At 50.7% G+C, this 18,816-nt stretch overlaps 1 protein-coding gene across 2 annotated transcripts in view; it reads right to left on the reverse strand.

The window, feature by feature from the left end:
* Positions 1-782: 782 nt before the first annotated feature.
* Positions 783-18,816, reverse strand: part of ABCD4 (ATP-binding cassette, sub-family D (ALD), member 4) — a 24,116-nt gene continuing 6,082 nt past the window's right edge. Inside the window, exons 2-19 of one of the 2 annotated variants that reach the window (XM_011981518.1) lie at positions 15,189-15,307; positions 14,594-14,721; positions 12,952-13,091; positions 11,390-11,506; positions 10,935-11,060; positions 10,239-10,289; positions 8,238-8,332; positions 7,838-7,959; positions 7,639-7,730; positions 7,375-7,464; positions 5,047-5,255; positions 4,783-4,874; positions 4,241-4,277; positions 3,494-3,543; positions 2,980-3,032; positions 2,583-2,659; positions 1,507-1,622; positions 783-1,335 (exon numbers count right to left, since the gene is read on the reverse strand). In XM_011981518.1, coding sequence (XP_011836908.1) covers positions 1,267-1,335; positions 1,507-1,622; positions 2,583-2,659; positions 2,980-3,032; positions 3,494-3,543; positions 4,241-4,277; positions 4,783-4,874; positions 5,047-5,255; positions 7,375-7,464; positions 7,639-7,730; positions 7,838-7,959; positions 8,238-8,332; positions 10,239-10,289; positions 10,935-11,060; positions 11,390-11,506; positions 12,952-13,091; positions 14,594-14,721; positions 15,189-15,307 — 1,783 coding nt within the window. In that variant the 3' untranslated portion in view covers positions 783-1,266. Of the gene's footprint in view, positions 1,623-2,582; positions 2,660-2,979; positions 3,033-3,493; positions 3,544-4,240; positions 4,278-4,782; positions 4,875-5,046; positions 5,256-7,374; positions 7,465-7,638; positions 7,731-7,837; positions 7,960-8,237; positions 8,333-10,238; positions 10,290-10,934; positions 11,061-11,389; positions 11,507-12,951; positions 13,092-14,593; positions 14,722-15,188; positions 15,308-18,816 lie in introns of both variants that reach the window. The other variant, XM_011981519.1, reaches the window with a different exon arrangement.

Here is an 18,816-nt window from a genome sequence, read left to right on the forward strand (position 1 = left end):
CCATTTAAACTTAAAAGGTGAGTTTGTTTTTAAAAATATTAAGTAACTTGCCGGGTGCGGTGACTCACGCCTATAATCCCAGCACTTTGGGAGGCTGAGGTGGGTGGATCACGAGGTCAGGAGATCGAGACCATCCTGGCTAACACGGTGAAACCCCGTCTCTACTAAAAATACAAAAAATTGCATGGTGGTGGGCGCCTGTAGTCCCAGCTACTCAGGAGACTGAGCCAGGAGAATGGCATGAACCCGGGAGGCGGAGCTTGCAGTGAGCCGAGACCGTGCCACTGCACTCCAGCCTGGGGGACAGAGCAAGACTCCGTCTCAAAACAAACAAACAAACAAACAAAAAATTAAGTACAAGAAGTACAGAAGCCTGGCAAAAATCATGAAAGTGAGGGAGGTAATACGTAAACAACTGAACTGGAGGGGCACTGGTCTGAGTGAGGACTTTGGGCACAGTAACTCCACCTCATGCTTTGTGCTTTCTGGGTTTTGTCTGTTTAATTTGTTGTTGTTTTCCCCCAATATAAACTTTTTTTTTTTTAAAAAAAACCCAACCTTATTGTGGCTAAGGGGAAAGGGATTTACTTTCATTTGGGTGAAGACAGGACAGACTAAAGGTCCCTAGAGGTTAGTGGTTCAGGTTGTAACCACACAACACTGATGAATGGAAAGGGAGATGTAGGCAGAAGTGAAAAACCCTGGGCAACAGCAGAGCATGCTTCCCTTCCCACCAAGCTCTCAAACACAAGTCTGGAGATTCAATAAAAAAGATCATTCCATGATAGAGAAGACAGAAAGCTGTAACTCTTTTTAATGTTTAACTTTTCTTTGTAAAAAACTTATTAAAAAAACTTAAATGGTCAGTTAAAGTTAAAAATCTATTGCTGCACAATATAACTGATTAAAAGATTTCCAGATCTCTTGACTCCAAGAGATCTCTTTCCACCCTGACCTTTCATTTCTTATAGATCTCACACTTCCAGATTTCTCTTTAGCAAACACGATCTGAAATCATTTGTAGGTAATCAACACTTCAAGCATATGGAGGCTCTGGCTGAGGCAGCAGAGTCCTGGGAGACTGAACACTGGGAGACTCAGTGTCCCCCACAGAAATCCAGACCCGGGCTCAGCCCAACACCGCCAGGGCTCCTGCACAGGACCTATGTGGCGAACCTGAGCTCGATCTTCCCCGCCAGTCCTCCTGGTCACTCCTGAGGGCTGCCGACCCTCCAGAGTGTGGCTCTCCTTCTAAAAGCTGGAGCTTCATTCCACTTTGATTCTCATCAGCTCCCATCTTCCTCCTCCACAGAGTTTCAGAACGAAGGAATGAAACTACAAGAGACCACCACCACACGGAGATCAGGTTGCCCTGGCCACTGGCACAGGAGACCACTCAGTTCTCTCTGCTACTGCTACTCCCTGTTTTGAGGGGCCTCTGGCTCTGGCCAGGCTCAGCCTTTGGGTTCTCTCTCCTCCTTAGGCCATCCTTGTGAGCACAGGTACCTTCTCAAGGCTCTGCCGATGTCCCACACTGATGAACGTCATCCCCAGCTGCTGGCCGATGCGATAGAGCTCGTTCTCCACCTCCTCTGTCAGGGCACTGGTGGCTTCATCAAGCACTGAGGGCAGAGCACAGAGGAAGAGATCAAAGCCCTGCCCTCTGCTGCTGCTGCTTCTCCTTCCACCCACACTCAACCCCGGCTGGGACCCAGGGGAGGCTGAAAGCTGCTCCGGCTTCCAGAAGCCCTGCCTCAGGGAGAAGGATGGGTCAGAGGAGCAGAGGGCCAGACTCTGTGAGGGAATCGCCTATAAGCAGCTGCATGAAATCTCTCAGCTTCTACAGATAAGCATCAGCCACTTCCTGGGACCACTCAATCCAGGGAATCCCAGTCCCCCGCAAGAAGGTCAGTCTTTGGAAAAGTCCACACCCATCTCCCTGCCAGGCGCAGCTTGGCAGGAGAGGAGGATGGGTGCCCATTCATTTGATGGTGGAGCCAGAAGAGCATAAAATTACAACCCTTCAAGGTTGGCTCTTGGCTCCAGCTGCTGCCAGGCAAAAAGCTTATGAGCTGGGCATGGTGGTTCATGCCTGTAATCCCAGCAATTTGGGAGGCCAATGCGGGAGGATGGCCTGAGTCCAGGAGCTCCAGACCAGTCTGGGAAACATAGCATGACCCTGTCTCTACAAAACTAAAAATAAAAAAATTAGCAGGGTGTGGTGGCACATGCCTGTAGTCTCGGCTACTCAGGAGGCTGAGGTGGGAGGATCACTCAAGCCTGGGATTTCCAGGCTGCACTGAGCCATGACTGTGCCACTGTACTCCAGCCTGGGTGACAGAGTGAGACTCTGTCTCAAAAAAAAAAAGAGAAAAGAAAGCTTCTGAGCAGGCAGTACAGCATATTCAGTGTTACTCTGAAGATGCCAAGCACTGTTTACACGGGCAGGGCCTGCTGTCCTCTCCAGCAGGGAACTCGGAGAAGCCCAGTCATGCACAGGTGTGCCTGGGTGCCCGTGAACACATGCTGCTACACCCGAGTGCAGACAACACATGCATGTGCAGCCACAAGGCAGACCTCACCTGCGTACTTCGGTTGCAGGTAGAAGAGTCGGGCAAAGGAGAGCCGTTGCATCTCCCCTGGGGACAGAACATCATACCTGAGGAAAGGGAGGGGAGAGGACTGCTGGAGGAGGAAGGATATAGCTTAGCTTTTACCTAGAATGGTCTGGGTGGGAAGAGGTTTCTCTGTAGAGAGGTGAGCCCCAGGAGATAGAAGCCCCTCCCCTTTCAACCATAGGCCTACAGCCCTCACAGAGTGAGGCAAAACTCTGTTCCCAAGGACATAAACTTGCACCCGATTGACCAGCCAAACATCTGGACTTTGGGGTCAGGAGCCGTTCCATTCCTTGACAGGGACCCTGAAACCAAAGGTCTTTATGGTGGAGCTATCTCTGAAGCACCCAAGCTCTGTTCTTACCAGTTCCAGTCCACCTGCTGGTCCAGACCCTCTGTCCTTGCCACCAAGTTGGACTGTAACAGACCCAGAGGGCACGATGTCCATGAAATGGCCAGCCCTGCTACCTGCCATCATGGGGAACCTCCCTCACTCCCCAGCACGCGCACACACACATCTCTAAGACAAATATATGCCCCAGTGGCATGCCAAGGTAGGGGGCTGTGGTACAGTCTGCCTCAGCCAGAGAGGAATAGTCTACCAATGACACTGTTTAGACTTGCTGGAGTATGGTGATAACAAAAAAGCAAACTGCCTTTGTCAGTCCTATTCTTGTTTTAAAATTCTCCAGTGAGAGCACTACCCGCTTCCTGCCTAAACCTGGCCAACAGCACACACTGTCAATTGATACTCCCATTCTCCACCCCAGGTTCAGACTTCCAGTCCTGGGCCCAGGCACAGCAGGGCCAGCACCTGCCTACCTGTGGCTGGTGCTCCCAGGTGGGCTTGGGTCCTGAGGGTCCCTGCCCCCACTTACCAGGCCTGCCAATTCCAAGAACCTCAAGATCCTCTCATCATCAGCAGAACCTGCACAACAGAGAAGCCTTCTGCAAAAAGCCAGAGCCTCCTGGCTGGTCAAAACAGACAGGGCAAGGCTGGGCACAGTGGCTTACGCCTGTAATCCCAGCACTTTGGAAGGCCGAGGTGGGTGGATCACAAGGTCAGGAGATGGAGACCACCCTGGCCAACATGGTGAAACCCTGTCTCTATTAAATATACAAAAATTAGGCAGGCGTGGTGGCATGCGCCTGTAGTCCCAGCTACTTAAGAGGCTGAGGCAGGAGAATTGCTTGAACCCAGGAGGTGGAGGTTGCAGTGAGCTGAGATCACACCACTGCACTCCAGTCTGGGTGACAGAGTGAAACTGCATCTCAAAAAATAAAAAAAAGAATAGACAGGGCACATGGCAGGGGTGGGGGCCCCAGAATGCTGGGTGAAGCCTCTGAAGTCACAGGTTGCAGCCCTTGGTAAGGGAAGGGGTGGGTGAAGGAAGGCATCACTTCCCTTGTCCCAATGGGCGTCTCTCCTTAAGGACGGAAAGACAGAATGAGGTGAGATCTGGGTGCAGACCCCAGAACAGTCAAAGGAAGAGAGGAGTCCCTCTTCCTTGAATCAGCGGCCTGGCTGGGGCCTCTCCCAAAGGGCACAGGTGAGGTCACAGTCAGGTAGAGCAGGGACAACCGTGACAGAAGGAGAGGACATGACCTGAGGAGGACCAGCTCACCTGAGTCGGGGTAGACCTCCTTCAGGGGATATATCACCTGAGAAAAGAAAAAAACCACACCAGCCTAGGAGGAGGGAGAGCAAGAGATGGAGCTGCACATAGCCCACCCTCCCTCCAGAACCCACTGGAACCTCCCAAGGAGGAGAGGTGGGAACGCCTGGCCCGGGTCAGATGGGAGAGGCTCTGGCCCGCAGACAGCAGGGCAAGGTCCCTACCACCTTCAGAAGTGTGTTTAGTGGGAAGAGTGGAACAGCCTCCTGAGGGCAGGGGCCCCACAAACCCACCTCGGGTGTTTATGCGTGTGATATCTGGCGTGAGTCCTTGCCCCATTTACCTGCCTCAGGAGCTGCTCTGAGTAGTGGGCCCAATCCATGGATGTGAATACAAGGTTCTTAGAGCCAGCAGGTCCCAGGCCCGGGCCACTTTACTACCTCACCTTTTGCCCTGACTCTAGGGCCTGAGACCTGTCACAGTGCCAAAGGTCCCAGCTGTGGGCAGGTGGGGCTGAGGAGGGAGGAGTGGGCCCCCTGAACTAGGCTGACCTGCTCCCGAAGGGTCCCGTCAGTGAAGAATGGTTTTTGTGGCAGGAATAGCACCCCATGGGGCCCAAAGTCCGTCAGCATCTGCACTGAGCCTGCAGAGCCCACAGAAACCTTCATTGTGAGATCTCCCAGAAGAGGCAACTGCCTGTCTCCTCTCTTCCTTGTTCCCCAACAGAAAAGAATGGATTCTACTACACTGTCCCCGCCCTCACCCCACCCCTAGGGCCCAGGCTGGGTCAGAGGGAGGGAGGGCCTGGCTCTCACCCCGTGTACTTGTCCAGAGGCCGCCCAGAACCCGGAGCAAGGAGGTCTTGCCAGTGCCCGTGTTGCCTGTGATGAGCAGGCTCTGTCCCTCGGAGATCTTTAGGCTCAGATCCTTGATTAGGGGTTTGTCAGAGGAGGGGGCAGAGATGGAGACCCGCTCAAGGAGAAATGCTGTGTCTGCTGGCTCTGCCGCTGGCCACCCTGAGGCTCTGTGTCAGAGAACAGAGGGGGCGTGAGGAAGATGGGCAGGGTCAGTATTGCTGTGGGGGAGGCACTTCTCCCGGGAGCCACCACCTGTGGATTGTTATGGGCTGACTTGCATCCTCCCAAAATCACATACTGAAGTCCCAGCCCCCAGTGCCTCAGAATGTAACCACATTTGGAGGCAGGGTCTTCTTTTTTTTTTTTTTTTGAGAGAAACTCTTGCTCTTGTCACCCAGGCTTGAGTGCAGTGGTGCAATCTCGACTCACTGCAACCTTCGCCTCCTGGGTTCAAGTGATTTTCCTGTCCCAGCTTCCTGAGTAGCTGGATTACAGGTGCCCACCACTGCGTCCATAATTTTAGTAGACACAGGGTTTCGCTATGTTGGCCAGTCTGGTCTTGAACTTGTGACTTCAGGTGATCCGCCCACCTCAGCCTCCCAAAGTGGTGGGATTATAGGTGGAAGCTTCTGTGCCCGGCTGGAGGCAGGGTCTTTAAAGAGATGATGTTAACATGAAGCTGTTGGGGCAGGACCCTAATCCACTATGACTGGTATCCTTTGAAGACAGAGGTGGCAGGGACATGCATACACAGAGGAAAGGCCACATGACGACACAGCAACAAGGTGGCCATCTACAAGCCAAGGAGTGGCCTCAGAAGAAACCAACCCTGCTGACAACTTGATCGTGGACCATTAAGCATCCGGAATTATGAAAAAATTAATTTCTAGTGTTTAAGCTACCCGGCTTGGGGTATTGTGTCATGGCAGCCTGAGCACATTAATACAGGGGTAGGGGTGGAACTTCTACTCTGTGCCTGGGTGGACAAAGCCCCTTATGGGACTGATCTTAATCAGTCTAACGCCCATGAATCTCAAATATCATCACAGATGAGGACACTGAGTCAGGTGGCTAACTAACTGCCCAGGTCACAGAGCGGTATTCATCTAATTCTAATGCTGGTGGGTCTTCATGGTGTCACAGTATGACCAGAGTACTAATAACAAGAATGGGAGTGGTTAAAGCTAAACGGTTCTGGAGTTTCAGGCTCTGCATGGATGCCTGGCAACCCACAGAACAGCAATTCCAGTTTCCTACAGACCCTCCTTTATGCCTAGCCTCTGAACTCATGGTTGCATGAAGCTTTCATTTGGAACAGAAGCAAGAGTTAAGGCATCAACTCCTAAGAAAAGCAAGTTGAGTGTAGGCCCTGGAATTCAGATTGATTTTTGAAAGCTTATGATGTGGCCACTGTCCAAGCACTTTCCAGAGATGATGATATCTAATCCTTACAACAAGTGAAGGAAGGTTCCATTATGACCTCCTTTTCAGACATGAAGAAACAGAACAGTTGGGGGCCGGGCGTGGTGGCTCAAGCCTGTAATCCCAGCACTTTGGGAGGCCGAGATGGGCGGATCACGAGGTCAGGAGATCAAGACTAGCCTGGTTAACACGGTGAAACCCCGTCTCTACTAAAAAAATACAAAAAACTAGCCGGGCGAGGTGGTGGGTGCCTGTAGTCCCAGCTACTCACGAGGCTGAGGCAGGAGAATGGCACAGACCTGGGAGGCGGAGCTTGTAGTGAGCTGAGATCCGGCCACTGCACTCCAGCCTGGGCGACAGAGCGAGACTCCGTCTCAAAAAAAAAAAAAAAAAGGAAACAGAACAGTTAGGTAATCTGCCCAAGGAAAGTGTGGAGAGCAAACAAATCCTGAATGCGCAGAAACATTACAGATCCACACAGATACACGAATACAGACATCTCTGGGGCTAAGTGAGGTGGGAGAACAAAGACAGATATGCCCCAAGGAAAGGGGCAGGGAAAGGACTCAGCGGGAGGAGGAAGCATAGGAAGAGGAGGACACTGCAGATTCCTGTTATCTCAGGCAGAAGGTGTGTGTACTTTACTTCCATTAGCTGGGGGAATGGTGTAAATTAACACAACAGATGCCGGAACAGCAACATCGACTGTGAACTTACATGTGCCTGGCATTCCATTTCCATCTACTCCTCACAACTCTGCTGCCCTAGGAAAACTCTGGGAAAGGGCAGGGCTCCAGGGTAACCCAAGCCAGGTAATGCCAGAGCCTGCAGCCTCAACTACTGCTCTGCCAGCCCACTACTCACTTGTCCAAGCCCCACTCGCTCTCGCCTAGGATCTCACAGTCCTGCGACTTCAGGGACATGTCCAGCAGCGTCTCCCGAAGTTGCCCAATCCTAAGCAAGAAAAGAAAATCTGAGGCAGGGTCTGGGGGCCAGGTGAAGGCGAATTCCTTTTCCTATCTCACACCCACGAGTACATGGTATGTCTCTGTTCCTTTTTTCACTCAGCCACTTCTTCCAGCAGCACACACTCTGCTCAGGAGCCAGAGGGGTGGGACCCAGCCTCACCTGTGCGTGTAGCCAGCCACATCCGAGAGCGTCGTGGACAGGTCGATGAGCTGGGTGAAGCAGCTGATGAGGTAGATGCACACAAAGGCATTCTGGACAGGATGGGGAGTGGTCAAGCAGGTCTCGACTCCAGCCCACAGGCACTGGACCAAAGGACGGAGGGGGGACAGCATGAGGGGTCACCAAAAGGGAGTCTCACCTTGCTGACCAGGGTGCTAAGCTCTGCAGGACTCAGGTCTCCATAGACCCCGCTGAAAATGGGGATTGCGATGACAACGTAACTCAGGATGCTGCCCAGATAGTCAAAGGTGTTGATGCCGACTGTAGAAGACAGATGCGTGAGACACCCAGGAACCATCCACATGCCCTGCAGGGGACACAACCCTAAGACGGGAGGCAGCACACCAAATAGGGCCACATGCCTTCCCTGGATCCTCATTCTCTTGAGGATACTCACAGAAAGGCAACAGCCCCCGGCCCCCGGTGAATTCCTTCATCACGGCATATTTATTCTTGCAGACAGGAGGTAGACAGGTGTGGGAAGGGAATCAGACCAGTCCAACCCCATGGTTCCCACTTCCCTGGGCCCCCTCGCCTACTGTACAGCCAGAGCTCCTTGGACATCAGCTCCCTCTGGGTCTGAAGGAGTCTCTGCAGCCTGCGGTCTGTCCTCATGTGCTCCACATGCCCAGCTCTGACAAGGAAAGGCTGGGATGTCCACAGGGCTGGAGAGGTTCTGCCAGGTTGGGGGGCCCCCGTCCCATATCACACCCTCCTTTAGAAACCAAGGCCATCCAAATGGTCTTGGTCTCAAGCTCTGTCTACCACTAGCACCCATTCACGGCTTCAGTCATGCCTTATAGTATTGTCTGTGTGAAGAACATAAACTCTAGAGTTGGGCAGACCTGGTTCAAATCCTGGCTCTGGCCAGTTACTAGCTGGGTGACACAGGCAGGCTACTTAAGCCTCCAAGCCTCAGTTTTTTCATCTATAAAATAGAGCCACTAATACCTATGTAATAAGTTAGAGTGAAAATTAAAAGTTTCTAAAGTGCCAAGCCCTCAATAAATATAAGGGGCCCTCAATAAATAAAAACTATTGTTAAATAAACATACACAAAGCAGTCACTAGGTGTATCAGGCACTGCACTAGTTAGCTAGTGCAATAAAGAGATGAGAAAATTATCTCTGTCTTTGAGGAGCTCTCAGTCCAGAGGGCAGGCAGGCACACTGCATTCTTCATTTGGAATCAGGAGTACTAAGTGTGCCCTCAGGGCCATGGCAGCAGATGGGCTTAGCCATTAAGGGAGTCTGGGAAGGCTCTCCAGAGGAGGTGATCCGGGGTTTCAAGGATGGGAAGAAATTCGCTAAGGCAGAAAAGGTGGAGGGAGGAGAGAGGGGGCCTTTCAGATTTTGCACAGAGGCCACAGAAGAATTCATCTGAAACTCTAAGAACTAACCTGCCTTCCCCAGAGCTTCATGAGCAGAGGTTACAGAATCCAAAAGCAACTTTTCTTTTCTTTTTTTTTTTTTGGGATGGAGTCTTGCTCTGTTACCCAGGCTGGAGTGCAATGGCAGGACCTCCGCTTACTGCAACCTCAACCTCCCGGGTTCATGCGATTCTCCTGCCTCAGCCTCCCAAGTAGCTGGGATTACAGGTGCCCACCACTACGCCCAGCTAATTTTCTGTATTTTTAGTAGAGATAGGGTTTCACTATGTTGGCCAGGCTGGTCTCGAACTCTTGACCTCAGGCAATCCACCTGCCTCAGTCTCCCAAAGCGCTGGGATTATAGGCGTGAGCCACCATGCCCAGCCTCCAAAAGCAATTTTTTTTACACACCCAGCCCTGCCCACCTCACAATCCCACCCCAGTGCAGAGTCGCAGTATTCTTGGTGCCCTCAAGTGGTGGAGTTGCAAACTGCAGCAGAGACTGAGGAGCAAAGGTCCCAGGGCTATCAGATCCACCCCAACTACAGGTGAGCCAAGGAGTAGCTTCCACTTAAACGCAAACCTCCGCCTACACTATCAATCCTAATGCTGATTTCAGAGGCCTCACTAAGGCAGAGCACAGGGACTGGCGCTGGCCCCGGAGGGAAGGGATGGGATTTCATGCTGCTGCTGCTCCTGCTACTGCTGTCAGGAGACCAGACGCTTGGCTCCATTAGACAGCATTGTGAGGAGGTCTCCTGGTTTTCTGAGAAGCTCCCGTTCCATCCCACACTACAGAGACAGAGGATCAGGCCCGGACCTCAGACTGGCAAGAAAGCTTCTTAACAGACAGAAGAGCAGAGGCAGAGGGATGTCTTACAGTCACCAGGAAGAGGACGAGGCATTCATTCATTTGACAATTTCAGGCCCTATGCTAGGCCACTAAGACTAAAGCTGGCCACAATAAGGAACCACCAGCTTCAGAAGCAAACCCCTGTACCTAAGGATGAGGCAGACAAGGGCAGGGGGAGGTAGAGGGAGAGGGTCACAGCCAAGTGTGACAACACTCAGCCCCTGAGCTCGGTGGTGGTGGGAGAGTTGTAGGATTCATCTTTCCTTCTCCACTCTCAGCTCTGGCAAGGCAGAAGGGGAACCATCTCTCCAGACTCACCTGTAGAAAGCAGCAGGCTCCGCATTCACCCGAATCTGCATGTGCTTGAACCTGGGCAGACCAAAGGGAAATATGTGCTGACCACAGGGAGTACTGGCCCCACTCCTGTTGGAGTCCTGGATCAAGAAGACCCCCGCCAAGTGGAGCCCAGCTCTGCCTGAAAACTGTGGCTACCTTTCCCGGACTGTTACTGGGTAGAAAACCCCGGGGCTAGGTGGTGTGGCAGGAGCTCTGCAGAGACAGGGCTGCCCCTCAGCTTTCTGCAGAGAGGACGGGGGTATTCCTGCTCACAGCATCTCCTCCTCCCAGGGCCTGGCCTGAAGAAGGGGGACAAGAAGCACAGGGTAGGCGCTGGATCCATCGGCTGCTACAACCAACTGATCCAAGACAGGGTGGTTACGCCAGGGCAGTGAGAAGGCTAAGAGATGACAATGATGATCGTGATGGCCAGCCAGACATGGTTCTCAGTCCTTCTCAGGTATGATCTCATTAATCCTCCCAATCCTCTTGGTAGGCAATGGTACCATTTCCACTTTGGAGACAAGAACATTGAAGCCTGGAGAGGTTAAAGACCTCTCCAAGATCACACAGCTAGTAACTGGCACAGCTAGGATTTGAACTTAGGCAGTCTTACTCCACATCCCCTTCTTTAACCATTATGCCCCAGCCCAGAAACCTCAGGTGAGGGAGACACACCTAAAATCTCCCTCCAGCTTCTCCTGATGCACCAGCTTCGTCACAATGGGGCCCATCAAAGTTTTGTTCACCACGGTCCCCAGGATGAAATACCCAAAGATGCTCACAGGCCCGAGCCAGCCTGTGCTGAAATAGAGAGAGAGGGAGAGAGGGTGTGGGGTGCCACCTATCCCCACAGGCCTCAGCCCTTATTCCTGTCCCCTCTCGGGTAGCCCCTGTCCAATCTGAGTAGCCCACTGGGCCGTCTGCTCCTATGTGGGGGCATCTGGCATGAGCTGTCAGAGCCAGGATACCCGTGACACTGCAACAACACAGGGCCAAAGGAAGGGCAGGGGCCTGAGCACATGGGATGGGAAGACTCCCTAAGGTTTAGGTGGGAGAGAAGGGAAACAAGCTTCTCTTGGACCTTGACCTGGGAGAGCTGAGGACCAGGCTGGGGAGGAGGGAGGCTTCACCTTTGGAAGCACTGGTAAGTATAGTAGACGAGGCTGAATGGGGAGACGATCAGCTTGCTGGCCATGCTGCTGAGCTGCCGGCAGAATCGCTCCACGTCCTGGCTGATGCGCTGGTCCCTGGAGCCAACGACACAGAGTAGCTGGACCCAGGGAGATGGGCCCAAAGGTGGAGAGAGCAAGACACTTTCACATCACCTCTGCTCCTGACCTTGCCTCGCAGTGCTGTGAGCACTGACCCTGTGGGAAGAGGGAACCAGACAAGGCTGGTTGCCTAGGGGCAACTAAATCCTGGGGCCTTTAAACAGGGTTTTAGAGAGTTGCACCTTACGGTGCCTCAGTTAATCCCCTGAAAAATCGGGAACTGAAAGGTCCAGCACCCAGGGGCCTGAGCCAGCTCTGAGCAGAGCCAAAGAAAAACTTGAAGGTAGATGAGCTGCTTTTTTTGGATGATGAAGAAAACTATCCCCTTTATCTCAATCTTCCCAAATTTCTCTTATATAAACCTTACCCTGGCCCCTGTAGTTATCTGGCTGTGAAAGCTCCAGGTTGTGAGACATACCTGTAGTACCAGCTACTCAGGGGGCAAAGGCAGGATGGAAGCCATAGCCATCAGAAAGGGGCCTAGAAGTTAGGTAGCAGCAGCAGCCTCCTAGGCATCTTTGCACCAAAGCTCAGCTTGAGCTGAGAGGCACCCCAGGCAACAAAGTGCTTGCTAGGAAGGCGGTGAGGGAGGGGATGGGTGTGAAGGAGACCCCATATGTCTCATCTCACCACTAGGGCTATACTGCTTCCTATTTCCAATGAGCGACGTGACCTTGGGCAAGTCACCTGCAATCTCTGGGCTTCAGCTTCCTCATCTGTAAAATAACAATAGCTAACTTACAGTGGAACACTTGCTGTGTGTCAGGCACTGTACATGTGCATTACATGAATGGTATCATTTCATCCTCACTACATCCTTTGAGGTAGGAACTATTATCATCCTCATTTTACAGAAGGGGAACCTGGGGCTTGGTGACTTTAAGAGCCATAAGCTGAGTGGTGATAGAATGGGATTTGAATCCTAGACTGAGTCCTGGATAGCGGTATTTTTTTTACTGACGAAAATCTAAGAGCTAGTTTTTCTAGCAAGGACATCTTCTTTAGAGGGTGCCTTACTGGAAGACTAAGATATAAAAAATGAAAAGGACAAAAGGAAGCTGCTCCTGACATTTTTTTTTTAAGAGGTGGGGGTTTCTGCTATGCTGCCTAGGCTAGAGTACAGTGGCTATTCCCAAGCGTGCTCATGGTATGCTACTGCTGGACTCAAGTGATCCTCCTGCCTCAGCCTCCTAAGTTGTTGGGACTACAGGTGCATGCCACTGCACCTGGCAGGCTCCTTTTTAGCAGCCTGCAGCTTCTCCAGGGGTCCTCTGCAGGGCACCCTCCCCCATGACTCTGGGCAGCAGCATTTGAAAACAACTGTAGACATCTCCATGGGGTCTGCCGCCAGGAGTCTCCAGGGCTAGGCCAGATGGAAAGGACCACACAGAGTATAGAAAGGACGGAGTTGGGGCACCTACGGGTTATCGATGTCATCCCGCAGCACATTGAGGGTGTAGTACACACGGCCCCGGAAGTAGAGGCAGTGGAGGTGCTCAGTGAGGTCCTTCCTCCAGCTCACATACAGCAGGTTGCAGGTGAACTGATCAAAGCTCTTCAGCTGTGCAGTGGGGGAAGCAAGCGGAAGGGAGAGATGGCTTCCTGAAAATCTCAGCTCAAAGCTCATGGCTGGCAAGAGCCTCCACTGACCCATCCCAGCCTACTCTGACTCTGATTACTCTGTCCACTCAGCTCTTTTCTTGTTTAAATCATCAAGTCATGAGACTTTCCCTTCCTCACTCACTGACTCACGTGTTCATTCCTGCACCAAATTTTTCTTTTTTTTTTTGAGACGGAGTTTTACTCTTGTTACCCAGGCTGGAGTGCAATTGCGTGATCTTGGCTCACCACAACCTCCCCCTCCCAGTTTCAAGCGATTCTCCTGCCTCACCCTCCTGAGTAGCTGGGATTACAGGCAGGTGCCACCATGCCCAGCTAATTTTGTATTTTTCGTAGAGATGGGGTTTCTCCATGTTGGTCAGGCTGGTCTGGAATTCCTGACCTCAGGTGATCTGCCCGCCTCGGCCTCCCAAAGTGCTGGGATTACAGGCGTGAGCCACCACGCCCGGCCTCCTTCACCAAACATTAAAGGGCTTACCAGAGGCAAGACCCTCAAGCCTCTTTCTACACTGTCTTATTTTGAGAGTAGATGAGCTTCTGAAAACTGGAGACCATATTGTTGATTCCATTTAGTTCTTACTCCTTTGTCCCCCAAGCTTGGGACAGAGATTTGTATGCATAGGTGCTTACTGAACGAAGAACCAACAAAAGTGGCCACGGTATGACGAGAAGTGGCTTCCCCAAAAAAAACAGGTGGCACAGCCTGGCAGAGAGCATTAGGCTTGAGTTCTGGCAGAGCCTTGAGTCTGCCAGCCTCATTTACTACTTCCAGAGCAACTATGTGCTAAGCACTAGGGACATCATGAACTCACAGTTTAGCCAGAAAACAATTACAAGGGTGTAAGCAGTGTTACAACAGAGGTAAACTCAAGGAATTAGTTAAGTACAGAAAAAGGGTAGAGTTTGGTGGAGGCGACACAAAGGAGAAAGCTGAGGAAGACCTGAAAGAGGTGACAACGGAGGGATGATGAAAAGTGAGCAGGCGGTAGCCCCCTACTGAATGAGGGGTAGGGGAGGGGGCCATTGTGCAAGAAAGCACCAGTTCAAAGGCTGGGAGGTGTGACATGGTGCCAGGGTAAGTCACAGCCCCGGTCCCACAGAGGAGGAGCAGCAGCTCTGGCTGCCGAGCCCAGTTTTAATGAGCTGCCGGAAACAAGAGTTCTAGGAAGGAAAGGGGCAATGATCAGTTCTGCTAAATGCTGATTTAAACCAGAACCTGTGGCCTGGGCCCAGGAGTTGAAACATCTGAGGAATCAATTCCACGTGGGCCAACAGCAAGATCAATGTGCTTAATAAGGGCAACTATGCCTTTAGTTCCCAGAAAAGGGAGGAAACACACCCCTACAGCTTGCTTCCTGCTTCCTGGAGGCTAAGTCCCACTAGACATTACAATCACACTGGACTGGAGAGGAAGAGAGACACAGAGAGAGGGAAAGATCTTACCGTGGAGTTCAGAACAATAAGCATGACAGCCAGGAATGTCAGAGTCTTAAACCCTTCCAAGTCTTTGTTTCCCAGGACACCATAGTACTGACTGGGGATCAAGCCAACTTGGTAGATCACCAATTGCTCTGAAAGGAGGGAGAGGAGTAAGAAATCAGTGATGAGGGGTTAAAAAGAAGTGAGGCTTCTTCCTGAGTCCCTGCCTCATCAGCACCCCAAAGAGATGAAAAGGGGCTGGGCACGGTGGCTCACGCCTGTAATCCCACCACTTTGGGAGGCTGAGGAGGGTGTATCACCTGAGGTCAGGAGTTCGAGATCAGCCTGGCCAAGATGGTGAAACCCCGTCTCTACTAAAAAATACAAAGATTAGCCGGGCGTGGTGATGGGTGCTTGTAATCCCAGCTACTCGGGAGGCGGAGGCAGGAGAATCACTTGAACCAGGAAGGCAGAGGTTGCAGTGAGCTGAGATCCTGCCACTGCACTCCAGCCTGGGGCAACAAGAGAGAAATTCCGTCTCAGAAAAAAAAAAAAAAGATGGAAAGGGACCCCAAACCAGAGCTCCCCTCTCTCCTCTAGTCTGGGCTCACTCACTCACCCAGTAGGGTCAGGCACAAAAGGGTCAGGAACATCAAGGCATTCTGTGATGACCAAGAAGGAAACAAAACCTTCAGTATCTGCAGGAACCGATGGAGAAATTGCAGATCCAACCTCGGCCTGAAGAGAAGGTGGGGAGGCAGAGAAAAGCCCAAGATGTAATTAAGCCTTAGGGAGTAGTTATTAAGCGTATCCACGTTGTTCTGCAAAGGGTCCAGGCCACGCAGAAAGAATGGTTTCCGAATGCTGAAGATGGTAGGCTGGGAACAGACCACGGATACAAAGGAAATTCTTTGGCCAAGCATGGTGGCTCATGCCTGTAATCCAAGCACTTTGGGAGGCCGAGGCAAGAGGATTGCTTGAGGCCAGGAGTTTGAGACCAGCCTGGCCAGCATGGTGAAACCCCATCTCTACTAAAAACACAAATCAGTTGGGCATGGTGGCACACACCTGTAATCCCAGCTATTTGGGAGGCTGAGGCAGGAGAATCGCATGAACCCAAGAGGCAGAAGTTGAAGTGAGCTGAGATCATGCCACTGCACTTTAGCCTAGGCAACAGAGCGAGACTCCATCTCAAAAAACCAACAAAACTGGTACTGGCAGATGATGTGATCATTTACACAGGAAACAAGCAAATTGACAGACAAACTGTTGAAAATAAAGAGTTTACCAATGTCATTAGATATACAAATATCAATAGTGTTCTTCTATACCAGCAATAATCAACTATAAAATATAAAGAAAGGCCGGGCGTGGTGGCTCAAGCCTGTAATCCCAGCACTTTGGGAGGCCGAGACGGGCGGATCACGAGGTCAGGAGTTCGAGACCATCCTGGCTAACACGGTGAAACCCCGTCTCTACTAAAAAATACAAAAAACTAGCCGGGCGAGGTGGCGGGCGCCTGTAGTCCCAGCTACTCGGGAGGCTGAGGCAGGAGAATGGCGTAAAAACCCGGGAGGCGGAGCTTGCAGTGAGCTGAGATCCGGCCACTGCACTCCAGCCTGGGCGACACAGCGAGACTCCGTCTCAAAAAAATAAATAAATAAAATAAAATAAAATAAAATAAAATATAAAGAAAATAAGCAAAAAACCTACAGAAAAACTATCAAATATCCAGGAGTTAACTTTTACATATTGGCCGGGTGCAGTGTCTCACGCCTGTAATCCCAGCACTTTGGGAGGCTGAGGCGGGTGGACTACCTGAGCTCAGGAGTCCGAGACCTCCCTGGGCAACACAGTGAAATCCCATCTCTACTAAAATACAAAAAATTACCCGGGCGTGGCGGCATGCACCTGTAGTCCCAGCTACTCCGGAGGCTGAGACAGGAGAATTGCTAGAACCCTTGAGGCAGAGGTTTCAGTGAGCTGAAATGGCACCACTGCACTCCAGCCTGGGTGACAAAGCGAGACTCCGTCTCTTAAAAAAACAAATAAATAAAATAACATATTAGACATTTTAGAGGGAAAATGAAAAGCTCTATTGTAGGACATGAAAGAAGACCTAGAAAGACAAGCCTGGCAACATTATGAAGACCTCAGTTCTTTCTTTCCTTTTCTTTTTTTGAGATGGAGTCTCCCTCTGTTGCCTAGGCTGGAGTGCAGTGGTGTGGTCTCAGGTCACTGCACCCTCCTCCTCCCAGGTTCATGCGATTCTCCTGCCTCAGCCTCCCGAGTAGCTGGGATTACAGGTGCCTGCCACCACCCCTGGCTAATTTTTTATATTTTTAGTAGAGACAGGCTTTCACCATGTTGGCCAGGCTGGTCTCAAACTCATGATCTGCTCGCCTCAGCCTCCCAAAGCACTGGGATTACAGGCATGAGCCACCGCGTCCAGCCCAAAGACCTCAGTTCTAACAAAAGCAGTCTATAGGTCGGGCGTGGTGACTTACGTCTGTAATCCCAGTACTTTGGGAGGCCCAGGCAGGCGGATCACTTGAGCCCAGGAGTTTGAGACCAGCCTGGGCATCATGGCAAAACCCTGCCTCTACAAAAAATACAAGAATTAGCCGGGCATGGTGGCGCATACCTGTAGTCCCAGCTACTCAGAGGGCTGAGGCAGGAGGATTGCTTGAGCCCAGGAAGTCAAGGCTGCAGTGAACAGAAATCTTGCCACTGCACTCCAGCCTGGGTGATAGAGCAAGACCCTGTCTCAAAAAAAGCAAAAAACAAAAGCAATCTATAAATTCATTGTAATACCAATCAAAAGCGGGACTTCGCTGAGGAACTCTGTATGGAAATATAAAAGGTCCGTAGCTTAGGGCAATTATGAAAAACAGGAGAGGAGGAGGAAGAGACCCAAACCATCAGGTATTTAAGACATATCAAATTACAGCGCTAGAATAATACTATAGTATTAACACAAGAACGAAAAGACCAACAGAACAGACAGACAAAAAAACCCCTACAAAAACCACGCACAAAAAACCCACAGAACAAACACCTATGTTCACATAGGCACACAATAGAGGTTACAACACAAGAAAGGACACATTAATACTAATAACTGCTAGCACTTATGAAGCATGCACTATGTGCCCTATTCTAAATGTTTTACATGTGTAATTCATTTAATGGCCATGACCCTAGGAAATAGGGACTATATCCTATATTATGGATGAGGAACGGAGGCAAAAAGGGGTGAAGTAACTTGTCTTGTGTCACCCACCTAGTGAGTGGTAGCCTTAGAGCTTGAACACAGTCAACCTGCTCCAAGAATCTGCACTCTTGACTATGCTATACAGCTTCTCTAATTTTTAACTAATTAATTAGTTATTAATTGGGTCAGGTGTGGTGGTAATCGAAAACAGTGGGAAAAAATCTTAGGTCATTATCTCAAACCATTTACAAAAATAAACTTAAGGCCTGGAGCAGTGGCTCACGCCTGTAATCCCAGCACTTTGGGAGGCCAAGGTGGGCGGATCACCTGAGGTCAGGAGTTCGAGACCAGTCTGACCAACATGGTGAAACCCCATCTCTACTAAAAATACAAAATTAGCCAGGCCTGGTGGCACATGCCTGTAATCCCAGCTACTTGGGAGACTGAGGCAGGAGAATTGCTTGAACTCGGGAGGCAGACGTTGCAGTGAGCCGAGACTGTGCCATTGCAACAAGAACCTGGGCAACAAGAGCGAAACTCCGTCCCCAAAAGAAAAAAAAAAAACTTTAAAAAACTACAAATGGATTAAAAATCTAAATGTGAAAAGTAACACTATTATGTTAGTAGAAAGAAATGTAGAAAAATATCTTAATGAAGGTACCTTAAAAACCTATACAAGGGAAACTGATGAATTTAACTTCATTAGAGTTAAATGTTTTTATTCAACACAGTGCCATAGATTCAGTTAAAAGACTTGGAGGTGGTATCTGCAGAGCGCAAAACCAACAAGGACTTTAAATCTCTGTTTTTTTTTTTTTTGAGACGGAGTTTTGCTCATTGCCCAGACTGGAGTGCAATGGCGTGATCTCGGCTCACTGCAACCTCTGCCCCCCCGGTTCAAGAGATTCTCCTGTCTCAGCCTCCTGACAAGCTGCGATTACAGGCGCATGTCTCTACACCCGGCTATTTTTGTATTTTTAGTAGAGACAGGGTTTCATCATATTGGTCAGGCTGGTCTTGAACTCCTGACCTC

This window comes from Mandrillus leucophaeus, unplaced genomic scaffold (assembly GCF_000951045.1).
Source record: "Mandrillus leucophaeus isolate KB7577 unplaced genomic scaffold, Mleu.le_1.0 Scaffold228, whole genome shotgun sequence".
NCBI lineage: Eukaryota > Metazoa > Chordata > Mammalia > Primates > Cercopithecidae > Mandrillus > Mandrillus leucophaeus.